Source organism: Athene noctua, chromosome 23, assembly GCF_965140245.1.
Source record: "Athene noctua chromosome 23, bAthNoc1.hap1.1, whole genome shotgun sequence".
NCBI lineage: Eukaryota > Metazoa > Chordata > Aves > Strigiformes > Strigidae > Athene > Athene noctua.
The window spans coordinates 6,474,496-6,491,064 of NC_134059.1; the positions used below are offsets into that span (position 1 = coordinate 6,474,496).

At 55.7% G+C, this 16,569-nt stretch overlaps 1 protein-coding gene across 1 annotated transcript in view; it reads left to right on the forward strand.

The window, feature by feature from the left end:
* The window catches only part of CDK18 (cyclin dependent kinase 18), a 31,973-nt gene extending 17,009 nt beyond the window's left edge, over window positions 1–14,964 (forward strand). Inside the window, exons 3-16 of the mRNA XM_074925345.1 lie at window positions 3,540–3,685; window positions 4,055–4,180; window positions 6,199–6,255; window positions 6,488–6,602; window positions 6,739–6,833; window positions 6,931–6,993; window positions 7,363–7,486; window positions 7,566–7,686; window positions 8,413–8,510; window positions 8,802–8,907; window positions 9,119–9,161; window positions 9,663–9,753; window positions 10,071–10,148; window positions 10,442–14,964. Coding sequence (XP_074781446.1) covers window positions 3,540–3,685; window positions 4,055–4,180; window positions 6,199–6,255; window positions 6,488–6,602; window positions 6,739–6,833; window positions 6,931–6,993; window positions 7,363–7,486; window positions 7,566–7,686; window positions 8,413–8,510; window positions 8,802–8,907; window positions 9,119–9,161; window positions 9,663–9,753; window positions 10,071–10,148; window positions 10,442–10,476 — 1,298 coding nt within the window. The 3' untranslated portion in view covers window positions 10,477–14,964. The remainder of the gene's footprint in view (window positions 1–3,539; window positions 3,686–4,054; window positions 4,181–6,198; window positions 6,256–6,487; window positions 6,603–6,738; window positions 6,834–6,930; window positions 6,994–7,362; window positions 7,487–7,565; window positions 7,687–8,412; window positions 8,511–8,801; window positions 8,908–9,118; window positions 9,162–9,662; window positions 9,754–10,070; window positions 10,149–10,441) is intronic.
* The last annotated feature ends 1,605 nt before the right edge of the window (window positions 14,965–16,569 follow it).

Consider the following 16,569-nt stretch of genomic DNA (forward strand, 5'->3'; position numbering starts at 1 on the left):
TCTGTCCTCTCCATCCCAGAATTCTCATGACCTCACCCACAGAGGCTGATAAAACGAGGCCTGAGAGAAGCAGGGCTGGCAAATGGAAAAACAAACAGCTTTCCAGCCTGGACCCATCCCATCACGGGCAATGTCACCTTGGCGGAGTCTGACAGTGCAGAGGGGGTGCCTGTGGTCAGAGACAAGTTTCCTCGCAGGCTGCCTCGGGGGGGGGGTCCGATGCCCCCCCACCCTGTGTGCATCCCTTCCTGGGCAGCACAGCCTCTCCTCGGCTGCAGGAGCAGAGGTGGAGGAAAGCCCCTGGGATAAGGAGAGCCCAGGCTGGGCTCTGCAATGTCCGGTACCTTTGACAAAGGCCAGCACCATCTCCACATCCTCAGGGAAGGGAAAACTTCTCCACGGCTGCTCCAGCCTCACATTAAGGCTGTAGGCAGGGAGGCTCCGTCCTTTCCTCCTGGGCTTTCCCAGTCACCCATTGCTCTCCATACTCCAGATTTTCAGAGCTATCGGGTCTTGCTGTCTCCCGTTTGCTTTGATAAGAGCTGGTGGCATTCAGCGAAGAGCTTGTACCCATGCCAAGGCTTTGCCCCAAAACAGCTACTACCCGCTCTGTCCTCCAGGGCCAAATATCTGAGTGTTTGGGCTGCAAAGCCTGTGTAACTCCCAGTTAGCGATGGCATAAATCAGTGCCAGATCTGGCCTTTGGAGTGCAGGGCCACAAAGAAGTGGTGATGAGGGAGAGAAAGGAGGATGAATAATCCGAGATCTGAGTGTAGCCCTGCCTCGTGAGCACAACAGAGCTTTGAGAGGAGAGTTCACACTTAGCAAAGTAATTAAAAGTTATAAGTCAGGCAGGCAGTGAAGGGTTCTGGCCCCTTTCCTTGGGACATCAAAGCTTGTTTTGGCAGAGGCAGTGTTTAAATATATTTATAAAAAAAGGCGGGAGGCTCGTCAAAGGCAGCCGTCGTGTCTGCGGTCTCACTTTAATTTGCTTTGATATCCCATGCAGCCTCATTATTTGCAGAGTGTCAGGGCTCACCGTAATCCACATGAAATGCCGAGCAGAATCAAACAGGCCCTCACGTTTGCACGCCCACAGCTTCACGTCTCCTCCCATGAGCACCCAGCAAGATCCTCCGAGCCCAGGGGCAACCCCAGCCCTGCAAGAGCATCTCTGCGGGACCTGGGATCTCCTTGTGACAGCACAGGATGGACTTGGCCCTCGCTGGCCCCAGGGCAGCCAAAACACCTTTCCCCTCCTCTCTCTGTGCAAGTCTTCTGTGTGTTTTCACGTGCTTTTCCCATCCTGTGGTAGTTCACATCTTTGGTGTATCCCGTTCCCCTAGAGTGTCCAGGTTGTCGCTTTACCTCTGGCCTTACAGCTGATGCTCTTGTAGATGAGAGGTTGACACTAAACTACCTGGTGTGTTGCTGGTTCAGAGAGATAGTGCTGCTGGTTTGCACCTTTCCGGGCAGGCTGCAAGAATCTGGGCACGTTTACCTACGGGAACCAGCACAAGTTCACCCAAACTATCATTTAAAGTGGATTAGTTGAACTCCGCTCAGTCAGATTTTAAATGGCTCTGTGGTTTATTTTTTTCCAGATAATTTGCTTAGGAAGTGAGCAAGTTAAAAAGATTTGATCCAGTTTAATTGATCCATGTTAATGTCATACCTGTGGTTAATTAGGGGGACGTTTCCTCACTGTTCCTGCACAAACAGATGGCCAGAAAGGGACAGGGACCAGAGTCCCGCAGCGGTCCTGGGAGAAGGGGTGACTCTGTGCCTTGTTCTTGCCTGTCTGCCCAAAATCTCCTGGCACGGTTTCAGATGCTCCTGAGCCCGGTGGCGTGGGCTGAGCCCATCCCTTGGGTGCAGGCTGTCCACGGAGGACACCCCGTGTCCCTTAGCTCGCGGGTCCCCTGGTCCCCCAGCACCGTGGCACGAAACCGCATCTTTTCCCAGGTCACTTGCCTGCCACCTCTCATCCATCAGATGAGCAAACTGCAGCCAGGTCCCAGCCCTGCTCACCACCCCGTGAAAGCGAGCCCTGCCTCTCCAGTCTTCAGCAATGAGATCATCGCTGGCTGCCCGAGCACACAGAAATCTGCGATAGGCAGCGCGGGGGATTGTCTCTGTGCAGCTCAGGGAAAAGGGCTTGGCAAGGGGCAGGGCTCAGTGGCTCAGCCTGGGGCATCACAGGTCCTCCTGCAGTGTTCCTCCTTGCTCTGGGGAAATAACTGCAGGGTGTCTGGATGCATGGAGGACTCCGGTGCTTGATGGCAGGGCCCTTGGACCCTGCAGACTTTGCTGACTTAGAGTGTAGCTGCAAAGTTTAGACGAGAAGGGTGAGAGCTGTATGGCCACGGGCAAGGGGACAAAGCGGGAATCCCTGCTCGGCCCCACACCTTTTCAGAGGGAGATGCAGCCTTCCCTGGGGGAGGTGGTTCTCCTCCCTCCCAGCACACCCAGTTAGAGCTGCCTCCTTCTGAGCGGCCCCGTGGAAACAGCATCCGTGTGACTCGGGGGGATCCACTTCGCTGGGGTCCAGGCGACCTGCGTTGAACTCGTCAGTGTTTTGCTGTGCTGCTGCCCGGGTCTGTGCGTGCCAAAGTATTCCCACCAACCCGCTGTTAATTACGGAGTGAGGAGGTTTAAGTGCCAGCCTCAAACTGGAGACCAGAGGGAGCTCAATGGCTTATTTTGTTCTGATTTCTCAGGGTTTCTTGGGCTCAGTGAGGCTTCACACCTGGACTCCCGAGAGAAGAGTTATTTTTCTGTTTTCAAGAGAACTTTTGTGCTTCTCAGGGCTGTGTGTTTGGCTAAGTGCAGCAGGTTGGGGCAGGAAAAGCCTGGAGTGTTTTGTTTTGCAGCAAGCGACTCTGCAGCCTTTAATCCCAAACACCTTTTGAGAAACGGTCACATCCGTGGAGGAAAGCACCCTGATGTCTGTTAGTTTTGGTGGTTCCTGAGGCAGATTAGGTCCGTGTGGTTGCAAGCTCCCCAGGGACAGGGCTCTCTTTTCTGGTTTTGCTTTTGTACAGACCTAGCACAGAGGGATCCAGAGCCACGGCCGAGTGCCTAGGTGTTCCGAAAGTGCAAATCGTGTTTTGTCTAACGTGACGTTAGTGGAGATAAGGCTGGGCAGTTCAGAGGAATGCTCACCCGTGTGAAACCCCGTGGTGCTGCTGCAGAGGGCTGAGCTGCTCGGCAGTGCTGCCTGGCAGGTTGAGCACTGGGCTGGGAGGTGGGAGGTTTGGGTGTGAAGCAGTTCCCCCTCCCTGTCTGCCAAAAGAGACTCTCATTTCAGGGGGCTGCAGGAGGGTGCTTTGGGGGGGCTGCTGAGCAGAGCAAAAAGTCTGGGGCAAAAAGCAGATATTCCCTCTGCCTCCTGGGCAGAGAGAAGGGAGATTTCCCACAGCCCCAGAGCATCTCTGGACCAGCCTGCTCTCACTCTCTTTTCTTCCAAAGCAAGTGCCTTGGGCCTTGGCACTTCTGCTACCCCTCCAGCTGCTCACTCCCTTTCTCTTTCTCCTCAGACCTGGCTCAAGGGCACCTGCAACTGGGACACCTGGGCAGGGACTTCCGAGCAGACACCAGCCCCCTCTCCCCCTCCGAGGGGGAAGGCCAGTCTCCGATGGCCGTGCGCTATCGCAACAACAACCAGCGCCGCTTCTCCATGGAGGCAAGTACTGCTGCGGGCTGGAGCGGGCAGGAGGGACCTGGCAAGCTCTGCTTGTCACCTGCCTGCTGGCTGGAAGAGCTGGTGCTGGATTCGGGGGGACCTGGCAGTCTCAGACACGAGTCCTGATGTCCTCTTGGGTGGTCTCGGCGCCACTGCTGCGGTACCCGGCAAAGCCCAGCGCACATCCCCGTGCACACGTGTGCACACACACCTTGCCTTTTCCTTTGGCTAAGGGTCCCACAGATGCTGCCTGCTTTGTTTCACCGTTAATACCAGCTCTGGTTAGAGAGCATTTCCCCTTGAACGTCTCCTCGCAGGCCTCCTTCCACCAGGCGCTTTCATCCCCCGCTCTTCTGGCTCTCTCCGCAGGATGTCAGCAAACGTCTCTCCCTGCCCATGGACATCCGCCTGCCCCCCGAGTTCTTGCAGAAGCTGCAGATGGAGAGCCCGGAGTTCCCCAAGCCCCTCAGCAGGATGTCCCGACGGGCTTCCCTCGTAAGTCTTATCATGCAGAGCAAGCAGGGCCGGGCCCAGCATCTCGCTTCATGCACACAAGCTCCCCCCAGCAGATGCATCTGCTGATTGTCACCCACCCATGCAGCCGTGCCCTGCTGTGCCAGCGCCCTTGTCCCCGCCGTGTCGTGGAGATGCACACACCCCCCCTGCTCGTGCAGATCCCTTTCTGCCCACTCCCAGCAGCCCACATTCCCCCCACCATGCACATCTGCATCCCTTCCTGTGCACATCTGCATACAGCTGTGCAAATCCCCAGGCCTGCACATTCCTTCACTCACCTCATACCTGACTTTCCTCTTGGCTTGGCCCCTTCCAGAGGAGAGGGGGTGGAAAAACCTCCTGTGGTTTAGCAAGCGCTGGAGCCTCTGCTAGTTGAAATGCAAATGCTGATAAATAATGCATTAGACTTCGCATTAGTGTTGGCATTTCAGTTTCTTTACTGCAGAGCATCAGCACACGGAGGAGGGAAAAAAAAACCCGGTGCCCTGTTTACAAATGTGCAAGCACGTGTCCTGCTGCCCAGGAGCGCTCGGTGCTACGCAGATACAACAGGGAGGTTTCAGCAGGTGTCTTCAGATCTGGCGTGCCTGTTGAGGGGGAGGCAGGAGGACAGGAGAGCTTGCATTTACCTGCCTGCTCTGTCTAATCAATAAAACAGACACAGCCAGAGCAATGTGCTATTAATATTCATGGTCCCCACCATGAATAAATAAGTCACGCTCCTGCAGACCTCGTAGTATGGCTCTGGGGGGTGTAGAGCACCTCAGAGAGCAGCAGCCACATTTCCCTGCTCAGGACACATCTGTTCCCAGGGTACACAGAAGATCTGGGGAAGCCAAAATGGAGTAAAAAAAACCCCCGCTGTGTTCTGCTGGGATTTGCTGATCCAAATCCAGCCTGCGTGAGCAAGAAAGCAGCTTCCCCGCTGCTGTGAGGGCTTGGTGGCGTGGTCAGTGTCTGGGGCAAGGAAAAAGCCTCCCCATGGGGCAGATCTGGAGAGCAGGGGGGGGCTGCCAGAGCGCCCAGACCTGGGGCTGCTGGTTCTCCAGGTAGAGCCCTGGGCACAGTGCGGGGGGCTCCCTCGGGGCCACCCCCCAGGACCCTTTCCCTGCCCAGCCCCTGTCTTTACCTGCTGGCTGAGAGCTCTCCAGCCAGCTCCATCTGCGGAGGGCGAGCGGCGTGGCAGGAGCTGGGCCGGGGTGGTTGGGGGGAGCCTCTCACTGGGCTGGAGTCAGAGCTGGCTGCTGGCCTGGGGGCTACACCGATGCAAACATATTTTGTGGGAGATTTGCGCTGGTTTATTAAGCTTAAAGAGCAAAGATTGGCCCTGGGCCTTGGGCCCTGTTGTGCTGGGAACCATCCTCTGCGCTGGCGCGCAGATCATCCAAACTAACTGAGGGGGTGTCTCTGTCCCCACAGAGCAATTTCAGGGCTCCGCTAGGAGTGACACTTAAATCTGTGGCCGTGCAGTGGTTGCCCTTCTCTCACCGGGTACACAAGAGCGGGTCTCAGCAAAGTGTTAAAAGAGTTACTGTTCCAAATGGGGAAATGTCCCTTTCACGCTTGATTTGAAGAGCAGGCAGAGAAATGGCTGGAGTCACAGCAAAGACCGGGACGTGGGGAAGCACTGGAGAAAAGGGCCGGGCCAGGATCCCACGAGGCTTCTCCCACAGACAGGGAATCTTTGCACATCCCAGCTCCCACCCAGCTCGGCCGTGGCTGTGTCGGGGCAGTGGGTGAGAGGAGGGGGCTTTGCTTAAGCAGCCAGTGGGTTGTGAAGGTTTTTTGATGGATTCATTGCCTGGACACCTGCACGGCTCCTCCAGGAAAGTAACGGACTTTCTGTACTTAGATCAGCTGGGCTTCTGCATGCCAACGCCTCCTTGACTGATCTGCCCCCAAAGCTGTTACTGTCCAGTGTCCTCCGCCTCCCCCCAGAGGTGAAGTCCTCCCTGGATGAGATCCCTCCCAGTGATGTTTTCCTTTCTCTCTTACAGTCAGATATTGGGTTTGGGAAGCTGGAAACCTATGTTAAACTGGACAAACTGGGAGAGGTGAGTAGACTATGAAACCCCTGTAAGGATTTAAATTAAGTTAGAAGGGCAGCTTGAAGCAGACTGTAGCCAAATTTCTTCGATATCTAGCAATTTGTAGACTAAGTCTTTCTGTGGACTTCAGACTTGGCCCTGTAGCTTCAAATGATCCTTCCTCCAAATGTTATGGAGTGTATCGGTGTTGTGCCATCCCAGTAAATGGTTTTCTCGTATTTTCTCTCTCCCCACCCAGGGCACTTACGCCACCGTCTTCAAGGGCCGCAGCAAGTTGACGGAAAACCTCGTTGCCCTGAAGGAAATCCGCCTGGAGCACGAGGAAGGGGCACCTTGCACGGCCATACGGGAAGGTGAGGGCAGGAGGGGGCTTTTCCCCATCACCAGCTTCCTGAGCGATGCTGGGATTTGGGTGGGGTGGTGCAGGAGCTCACACGGAGGGCAGCCCCAGGTTCCTGCCGCCCCAACCGTCGTCTCCTCGCCTTGCAGTGTCGCTGCTGAAGAACCTGAAACACGCCAACATCGTCACCCTGCACGACATCATCCACACAGAGCGCTCCCTCACCCTCGTCTTTGAGTACCTGGTGGGTTTTGGGCCGGGGGGGGGCTTTCTGCAGGAACGGGGGGTACAGCTGCCGTGTGCCGAGGGAAGGACAGGCTGACGTGTGCTCCCCGTTGCAGGACAACGACCTCAAACAGTACCTCGATAACTGTGGGAACCTGATGAGTGTGCACAACGTGAAGGTAAGGTGGTGCTGCCCCCGCCCCTCCCCGCCTGCGGGGAGCTCACCCGAGGGCAGTCCGGGGTGTGAGGGTGAGGCTGGATACCCCTTCTCTCTTCAGTTCAGCTTTCTCACTCTTCTTTGACCTTTTTCAGCCTGCTCTGATGCTCCACCAGCTTTTCTCAAGTCACTGCCACCCTAAATGAATTACTGTCCATGCAGACTTTGTTCAGCCCCTTTTCTGGGTTGCTCGTGATGAGCCTGAACTTGTCTCACCCCAGGCCAGCTTCCAGGGGGCTTTCCTGGCCGTGAAGTCGAGAGCCCCTGAGACAGGCTCATTTCTGGTGCCCGTGACCCAGTGCTAAATGCCAGCCCCTTCTCCTCCCCACAGATCTTCATGTTCCAGCTGCTGCGTGGTCTGGCTTACTGTCACGGGAGAAAGATCCTGCACCGAGACCTCAAACCCCAGAACCTGCTCATCAATGAGAGAGGAGAGCTCAAGCTGGCTGACTTCGGTAGGTGGATCTCTCTCTGGGGAGGATGCGGCGTTGCGAGAAGGTGCAGCTCCTTGATGCCCATCCCTTTCGCCCTCAGGACTAGCCAGAGCCAAGTCAGTCCCTACGAAAACGTATTCCAATGAAGTGGTCACACTGTGGTACCGACCCCCTGATGTCCTGCTGGGATCTACTGAATATTCCACACCCATCGACATGTGGTGAGCCACAGCTCCAAACTGAGCTTCCCGGGGTCTCCGGGATGGTGGCTTGGGCATTTCCATCTGTCTGCCAGTGCAGCACCATACATGCCCACAGTGTTGGTTACACCAGAGGGTGGTGGGGTCTCCCAGAGCTGTTTTCTGTCTCCCCTGGGGCTCAGGGTCTTTGGAGGACGCTGCTGACATCAGCGGTGAGTGGTTACCTGTAGCAGAGAGGGGACACAGCTCCTGGAGCTCATTTCCCTCTCCAGGAACCTCAGCCCTGGCCAAGGGGTGATGGGGCCTCCACAGAGCTTCTCCCTCACTACAGAATCACAGAATCATCCTGGTTGGAAAAGCCCCTGAAGCTCCTCCAGCCCAACCATGAGCCTCCCCCTGACCGTTCCCAACTCCCCCAGATCCCTCAGCGCTGGGTCAGCCCGACTCTTCAACCCCCCCAGGGATCCCGGGGACTCCCCCCTGCCCTGGGCAGCCCATTCCAACGCCCAACAGCCCCTTCTGCACAGAAATCCTTCCTCAGAGCCAGCCTGACCCTGCCCTGGGCAGCTTGAGGCCATTCCCTCGGGGCCTGGCGCTGGGGCCTCGGCTCCAGAGACTCACCCCCCCTCTCTGCCCCCTCCTGGCAGGGAGTTGCAGAGGGCCAGGAGGTCTCCCCTCAGCCTCCTCTTCCCCAGACTGAACCCCCCCAGTTCCCTAATCCCGGAATATCCTCTGCTGCTCTTCTAGGGGTGTCGGGTGCATCCACTACGAGATGGTCACCGGCCGGCCCATGTTCCCCGGCTCCACGGTGAAGGAGGAGCTGCACTTGATCTTCAGGCTGCTGGGTGAGTCTTCTGCTGTCTCGCAGATCCCCACGCGAGGGCAGTGCCTGACTGCAGAGCGGTGGCGCCTGGAGGGAGCCTGGGCTGGCAAAGCCTTGCAGTGGGCAGGGGCTGCAGGCAGCAGAGGGGCGAGGAGCTCCCCTGCCCCTGCCCCGTGGGATGCTCAGGCAAATCCCAGCCCGCTGGGGAAATCCGTGCCCCCTGCCCTGGGCAGGACGGACACTCACACGTGGGAGGAGGTTCTTCTCTCTGCGCCACACGAGCGTGACAGGCTTCCCTCTCTCCCCTTCCCAGGAACCCCAACGGAAGACACCTGGCCTGGAATAACATCCAACGAGGAGTTTAAGGCTTACAATTTCATGCAGTACCGAGCCCAGGCGTTAATAAATCACGCCCCAAGGTACCTCCTCGAGCAGGGACACATGATTCATAATGGGATTGCACTGGTTGTAAAAGGGGGCCGGGGGACACCAGTTTAATTTTCTCCTCATGGTGCTGGCAGCTTCCGAATGCAGCTGTGCGCTGGAGCTGCCACCTGGCCTTTGCATGGGTGACTGCAGCGTCTTCTGGGTGCTATAATGCTTCGTTTTTTTCTTTCCTCCTTCTCTCAGGCTGGACTCAGAAGGCATTGACTTGCTGATGAACCTCCTCCTGGTGAGTGGTAGAGCAGTCCAGGTGGACGGCCAAGGGATTTGCTGAAGTGAAGGCACTCTGCCTGCCCTCACTGGTTGCGGAGCCAGGCGGGAGGGGAGCTGTGCCTGCAGAATAAGCCACAGCCCTGCAGCTATGGCCTCGGAGATGCTATCCCAAATGGCATCTACAAATGGTGAACCATCCTTCACCCTGTGTCCTCTCACACACATGTGAGAGGACACAAACCTGATGATCCATAAGGTCCGGCATGGCCGGTGCACTCCTGCGGTCACGCAGTGTGTGCTGTGCCTTGTGCCCATGGAAATGGCACTGGGAATTGCCAGCACACCCCCGTGGTGTGCACCGCGTTTGGGCACACTGTGTCCCCGTCCCCCCCAGCACATGAAAGCGCTTACGTGTGCAGGGATGCTCCCACACCCTGTACGGGGCCTGTGGGCCCGCTGAACGCCGTCTGGCACGCGCAGGCTGGATGTAATTGCCTTTCTCTGGGGCTTTGTGCAGTACGAAGCCAAAGGCCGGATTTCAGCGGAGGCAGCCCTGCGGCACGCTTACTTCAAGAGCCTGGGAGAGCGGGTACACCTCCTGCCTGACAGTAAGTGCACCCCTGACCTCTTGCCTGGGGGATGTGGAGCAAAGAGCTGCTCTGCAGAGGGTGATGCTTTGCAGCCAGGCCAGTTCGGAGGCCTCTTGTCTTTGCTCACTCAGAGGTGCTCCTGGAGCAGGGAGGGGTGGGAGCTTGGTGGCTGTGGGAGCAAGAAACAGTTTGGGTAGGACAGTGTAGAGTAGGAGTAGGAGTGTGTGAGAAAAGCTCTGGTGAGGTGCAGTGCCGACCCTCCTGGCTCTGGGTTTGCAACTGCTGCTGGCTCAGCCAGCTGGGCTGACCCCTCTCTCTCTGCCCCCTCTGCCTAGACGTCTCCATCTTCTCTCTGAAAGAGATCCAGCTTCAGAAGGATCCTGGCTACCGAGGCTCAGCCTTCCAGCAGTCAGGTAGGGCTGGGGAGAATCACACTGACCTCTCCCAGGTGGTGCCATGGACCGCGCTGGCACTGGGGTTACTCCCAGTGGGTGCCACGTAGGAAAAAAAGCCAAATCTGGTTCCTGTTCCCTGCTTTAGTCCTGGGCCATCCTCACTTGGCACCTGCCGTGGTACCAAAGTCACATCTAGGTGCCCTGTGGCTGCCGTGGGCTCGTTAACCTCCTAACCCAGAGCACCGGCGTCGCTGCAATGTGCCGCTTCTCATCCGACCTCTCTGACCCATCTCTCTCTCTCTCTTCCTCAGCCCGAGGGAAGAACAGGAGGCAGAGTATATTTTAAACTTGGATCTCGTGTTCCCCTTGTCACCATGGAGATTAAAGCACTGAGAAAGGAGACGGCAACATGCTCCCACCTGACCCACCGCAGAATTACTGACTCGAGCAGGACGATGCTGACGCACCCATGGCCGCAGGCTCTCCCCGGCCCATCCCCACAACCACAGCCCCTAGCAGCTGCTCTTGATGGACCTGTGGCCTTTTTCCCCTCTTGTTTCCATGTTGCCCCCATCAGATGTGAGCTGCCACCCTCTGTGCAGGTGTGAGGGACTGCCCTGGGCATCGCCCGGAGCGCAGGATCATGAGCTGCCCCAGGGAACTGCCCTCGGTGGAGGGTGGGGAGCCGGGCACGGTGGGGGGGTTTGTGAGCAGAGAGTGGTATCTCCGAAGCTGGGCTGTGGATTGTAGCGTTTGGCCCAGGTGGGTATGTCTGAAAAACATTCCTTTGCTCAGACAACCTGCTCTGCACCCCCTATTTCTTGGGGAGACACTGCAGCCACGTTACAAGTCGGGGGCATGACCCAGCCTGGCACCTGAAGCATGAAAACCAGGGCAGCCCTCCCTTATTTGCCTGAATAACCCCTTTTTCTCTCCCCATCTTTGGTACCTGAATCCTGACAAGGATGGAGCAGCTGGGAGGAGGGGGCTTCCCATTGCTCCCCCCAGCATCTCCCCTCCTTGCCACCATTGTGTTTCCAAATTGGCTCAGCTGGCTGCTCCCCAGGAGCTGAGAGCAAGGGCTGGTGTACCCCCCCTCGGGGTTCAGGTACCTGCGGGGAGGCAGGAGTGGAGGCAGAGGAGCATCAGCTCCCGTTGCTGCTCCGAGCCCTTTGGCCAGCCTTTCCCAGGCACCGATGGAGCAGCCCCTTTGTCATCGCCGAGCCTGTCACCCCCCCAGCCCGCCGCCCTCTCTGCCATCATCACAAGGGGCAGGACACGGTTCCCAGCCGGTGTCTTGGGAGTTCATCTCCCCCCCCCAGGTCCCGGCGCTGAGCCCCACGCGAGGTGGCAGAGCCTGAGCCGCGCAGCCTCGCCGTACCAAAGTGTTGCACACACCCACCTCAGTGCGTTTCTACCCAGAGGAAGGGGGAGAAGTGCCAAACCTCCCACAGCTCAGCTGTGGGGACCAGAAATAGACCCGAAGAGAAGCAAATCATCCCTCAAACCTCGTCGCCTGGCCTCTACGTTTGTAGCCAGCGTCAGATCATTCCCGCCCTGACTCAGATCGATGCCGCGGGACTGAGGTGCGTGCTTCGATCCGAGCGTGCTCTGCTGGCCGAGATCTGCTCCTGGTGCGTTTTTCCCCTCCGTACGCTCCAGGAACGTGCCAAACCCATCCCGAGCGAAGAGGCCCTGCTGCATTTCTCCCCCGCAGCCTGCAAACAGCCTGAAACATTTTCAAGTGTGTGAGCGTTGCAAGAAGTCTCTCTACTGTATAATATTCACATTCTTTTTTTGGCTGTTCCGGATGACTAGTCCTCTCGCCCACCGGTCCTCCAGCCTGTGGATGTGGCCAGGAGATTCTGGACTTGGCAGGTGCTGTGACTGTCACCCGGCACTGGGACTGCTGTCTGAGGCCATCAGCTCCCAGCCTGGAGGCATTGCTCAGGGGATGGTAACTCTCTGTGCTAATATTTCCCCCTTGAGCAGGGAGTAGAGGGCTCTTGTTTTCTGCTTTGCTGTGCAGCATTTCTTCTGTGATCCTCAGAAAATGCAAAGCGTGAGGATAAATGGAGGAGACCCTGGAGCTCCCCAAAGCTTCTGGGGCAACTCCTCCCTGTGAGCTTCCCCCATCAGACCAAAGCTGTTAATTCGGGTTTGTCCTAGACAAGCATCCAGACGTCTGCATTGTTTGAGGTTTGCCCATCCCTGCTCGGTTCCCTTCTCAGTGTGTCCAGCATACAGCAGGGCTGAATAGTTCATTAATTGTTTCCATTTGATAGGGAAGAGCAGGAATGGCCATCAGCCACCAGTGACGCATTTCACCCTGGTGTCGGGGCAGCGTTTTGCCCGGTCTCCTACACCCAGCTCCTGCTGCGTGAGGCTTTTCGGTCGGGAGGTTCACAAAGGGAGGTGTTGGCTGGAGTTAAGTCTCAACTCTCACGCTCTCATCTTTTCTTTCACAAAGGCATTTTACACAGGAATTTCCTTGGCATGGCAGGGCTCTGTGGTGCAGAGTCAGGAATTAGCAGCTCGCGGGCAGGCAGACCCGCTCACAGCATCTCCTCTGCCCCTGTGGCAGCACCGTCAGGCACACGGGGCAAAGAGTGCTGGTGTGCCCGGGGGGGCAGAGCCCCCCTCACAGTCTGTGAGCACAGATTGGACCCGGGGGGGAGCAGGAACCCCCTCCACCTGCTCTTGGAAGCCCGTTCAGGCCATGTTTGACCTGTCTTTGTGCAGTTTTCTTGCTCGGGGTTACCATCCCCATCCACTGAGATTGCCTTGGGCATAAAGGCCGTTGGGGCAGAGGGTGCCCAGCTGAGCCGTCCTGCTTTCACACTGGGAGGACAGAGCCAGACCAGATGGCTGTGGTCTCAGCTCGCCCCCTCTGTAAGAGTATTTCTGCTGAAGGTCAAGGTCACCTATTGGGGAAAAGACCTAGCAGTGACCGTGTAGACAGGACTGTTTTACCTGGGATCAGATAGCAAAGACAAAGGGCCTGTTAGTGGCTGTTTATTCTTTCGTAGCCTTTGCCTTTCCTCCTACAAATCCTCCCAAAAGGAGACGCTATTATTTATTAGCCCTACGCGCTACTAACAGCCCAAATTTAAGATAACCCCTTTTGTTCCACTGCATTTAGTGGATATTTGATTCCTATTCCGGAGGGCGATAGTGTGTGTAAATATTTGGTGCCCCGCTGAGCAAGGTTTGATTTACAACGCCGTGCTTGCACGTGTCAGCTGGCAGAGCCTCCGATCTCCCACGGCACGCTCCCCGCCAACGCCGTCCCCGCTGCGAAGAAAAGGAGCCGCAGGTTGGCAGCGACTGGAACCCAGAGCCAGCTCCCCCTTTCTCCATCCCCTGGGTGGTGTTATGGTCCCCCTGAGGACCGCGGGGTCCAGTTGGGTTTATAAGGACCAACACCCCGTGGCTGCCCCAGTTTATCAAAGCCCCGGGGGGCTGCTCCTCCCTGCTTGCAAGGGGAGGAAATCTGCAGCATCGCAGCTCATCCCCGGGCAGGCTTTCCCCAGTTCTCGGAGCACCAGCGAGCTCCCAAGTTGGATTTTTAAAGTAGCACTAATGAAAATGCCGGGAATGTCTGTGGCTCTCCAGCATTTTTTTTGTTTTGTTTTGTTTTGTTTCATGGGTTCTCCCATCCGCCGCTTTGCGGAGTAGCTGGGCCCTCCGTGCAGATGAGGAGTTTTGACAAAAGGAAACTGTCGCTTTGTCTTCCAGACATTTTTTTTCTTGCAATATGGGGGGGTTTTGTACCAGTTCTGGTGGAAAATGGAGTTTTGGCTATGCCCTCAGGAAAGCCTGTACTCTTTCATCTCTCCAGCTTGATAGCTAGTTAAAGAAATGTAAGTAAATGTGTAAAGCAAGGTCTGTGTTCTGGGACAATAAAACCTACAGGCAGAGCTATTTAATTTCACTCTCTCTATACACACATGCACACGCCTTTCCTGGCCCAGCCCATTGCCAGATCTGTGTTAAGATTTTAAATAACAAAACTACATTGTGTCTTGGAGACTAAGGACAAAATAAGTGGATTTTTTTTCCTCTCCTTTACACATGATGAAGAAAAAAAAAATAAAAAATTAGAAAGCCATTTTCCCAAGCTTCTCAAATGTTTTGTTTTTTTTTTCCCATGACTACTCTTCAATCAGAAATTAAACAAGAACAAAACAAGGAGCCGGAGCTCCCCGAGCAGGCTAGGAGCAGTCAGGTTAGAGAAAGAGTCTAACCCACGGGACTGAGTGATGTAAAAGGTTTAGTGTGTGTGTGCCCCAGGGCACGGGGAAGGGACCAGACCTGGGGGTGGGAGCCTGCCCAGCCTTACGTGGCCAAACTCTGCTTTCACCAGCGTAAATCCGGCATCGTGCAGCCTGCCAGGGCCATCACGTCTTGATCCCAAAATACCTGAGGATAAAAGTGACATGAGCTCACCTGCCCAAAGCTGTGGCTCTGCCTGGCCCTGCCGCACCGCTGTCCTGTCTCTGTACGCTTGATTCTTGTAAAAAATTCATTTGAATGTCCCCTTAGCACTCCCCACTAGCCATGTCTGGGCACAAACACTATAAAACCCACTTTCTGGCTTCTTCATTGCTTTCTCTCAGCATCATGCTTGTCCTACAGCAGGAAAAATAGATCCAAGCGGCCAGGATACACATACTGTGAATGTTCTCTGGTGTGATCCATTTGCAGAATACCAATAATATATTTAACTAGCATTGTACAAATGAAAGAGGCATTTTAAAAGAAATGATTTTAAAGATTTATTCCAAAAGAAGCAATGATTTTTTTATAGAAAGTTTTTCTGGAATAAATGGAAAGGTGCAAAAAAAAAAAAAAAAAAAAAAAAATAAAAGATTGTATCCATCTATCAATCTTGTGTCTGAATGTTTTATAAGAATATTTCAATTTTTGTATTTCAGATGTGACATGGACTATTTTGTGGATGTGCTCATTTTATTGCTAAGGCTTATATTACAGTTGTATTGTGAACGCTCCAAAGCCAACATTGGACAATAAACTTTACTGAATACGGGATAGTTTTGTACAGGATTTAATTTTTTTTTTTTTTGGTAGGGGAAGGACCCGCGTTGTTTTTGAATTTCAGCTAGGTAGCACTGATGTCTGAGGCACGCAGGTCCCTTGGCAGGCTCCCGGGCAGTGAGTTGCTCCGTGGTGGGTGTGAGGGGAGTCAGGCTACCAGACCCCGTGCCGTGCCATCTTCGTTACCCCCCCAGAGTCATTCCCCACAGCTGCTTTCCGTGCAGCTCCAGGACGCCTTTCATTTTCACTCCTGCCAGCGGGGCACTTTTTGGCTTGGCTGTAGTAAACTCCCAGACGCAGACTTAGTACAAAAGGAATTTCCCACTACCTGACCTTTGCAGGGGCTTGAAACATGAGACTTCAGAAACTTGGTGCACAATAGGAAAATGTTTCTGTGGTCCCTTGTGTAGATCCTAAGGCCCTAAACAAATATTGCCATAAGCCTATCGGGCAAATAAAGCGCAGAGCCGACATGCCCAGCCCATGGTTGCAAAGCAACTGAAGGGCAGAGCTGGGGAAGGGACGGGGGAGCCCTGTTTCCCACAGCTCTAGCAGCTGAAAATCTCCCCGAGTTCAGAGCTGTTCAGCACAGCAACCCCCTTCACATATTCCTGCCCTCTGGCCCATCGGTGCTGAAGAGAAACTACCCCTGCCCGGGTCTGGGCACCTGGGAAGAGCCAGACGTGGGGTACGGGGGGACCTGCGGAATCTTTGGGGATCTTTGGGGCCAGGGCCATGGTGTGGGCCCACAGCTGGTTTAGGGAAGGGTGCTGCACCCTTCATCCCCCTCCCCAGGCTGCACCCCCAGCCAGCACCCAGCCTGCCTGAGTCACGTTCAGGCACCGGTGTGGGCAGATCCCCAGTAACAAGCCATTCGCCAAACCAGTTCCTCCATCTGCCGCTCTCATTCCTCCAGTCTGGTGGCCGTGGCAGCTGCTGGGGCTAAGGGAACGTCACCGGGCAGTCCCAGCCCTCCCGCAGACCCAACCAGCTTCTGGATATTCCCAGGTACCCAAATACCCGGTGACCTCCCTCGCCGTGGCCCTTACGGGGGTTTTCCTGCCTCACAAGGGTGCCCAAGCCAGGTCACCCTTCACCCCCGGGTCTCTCGGCATCTCTGCAAAGTGGGGACGATCTCTGCTGCCCTCAACAAGATTATTTGCGTGTCATTAATGACAGGGGTGTTTCGGGAGGCTCAGCCTCCTCGTCTCGTTGCAGCCCGCCCTCCTCTGCCGCAGTCCTAGAGCAGCAAAGGAGGAAGCACATTGATTGCAGCTAAATCGCAGTGGGCGTGTGAATTATTTCAGTTGGACGGTAGGAAAACGTGTAGGTGAGTGCTTCCTCCTTTTAGACAAGTGTGACAGGATCTGTAATAACTGGG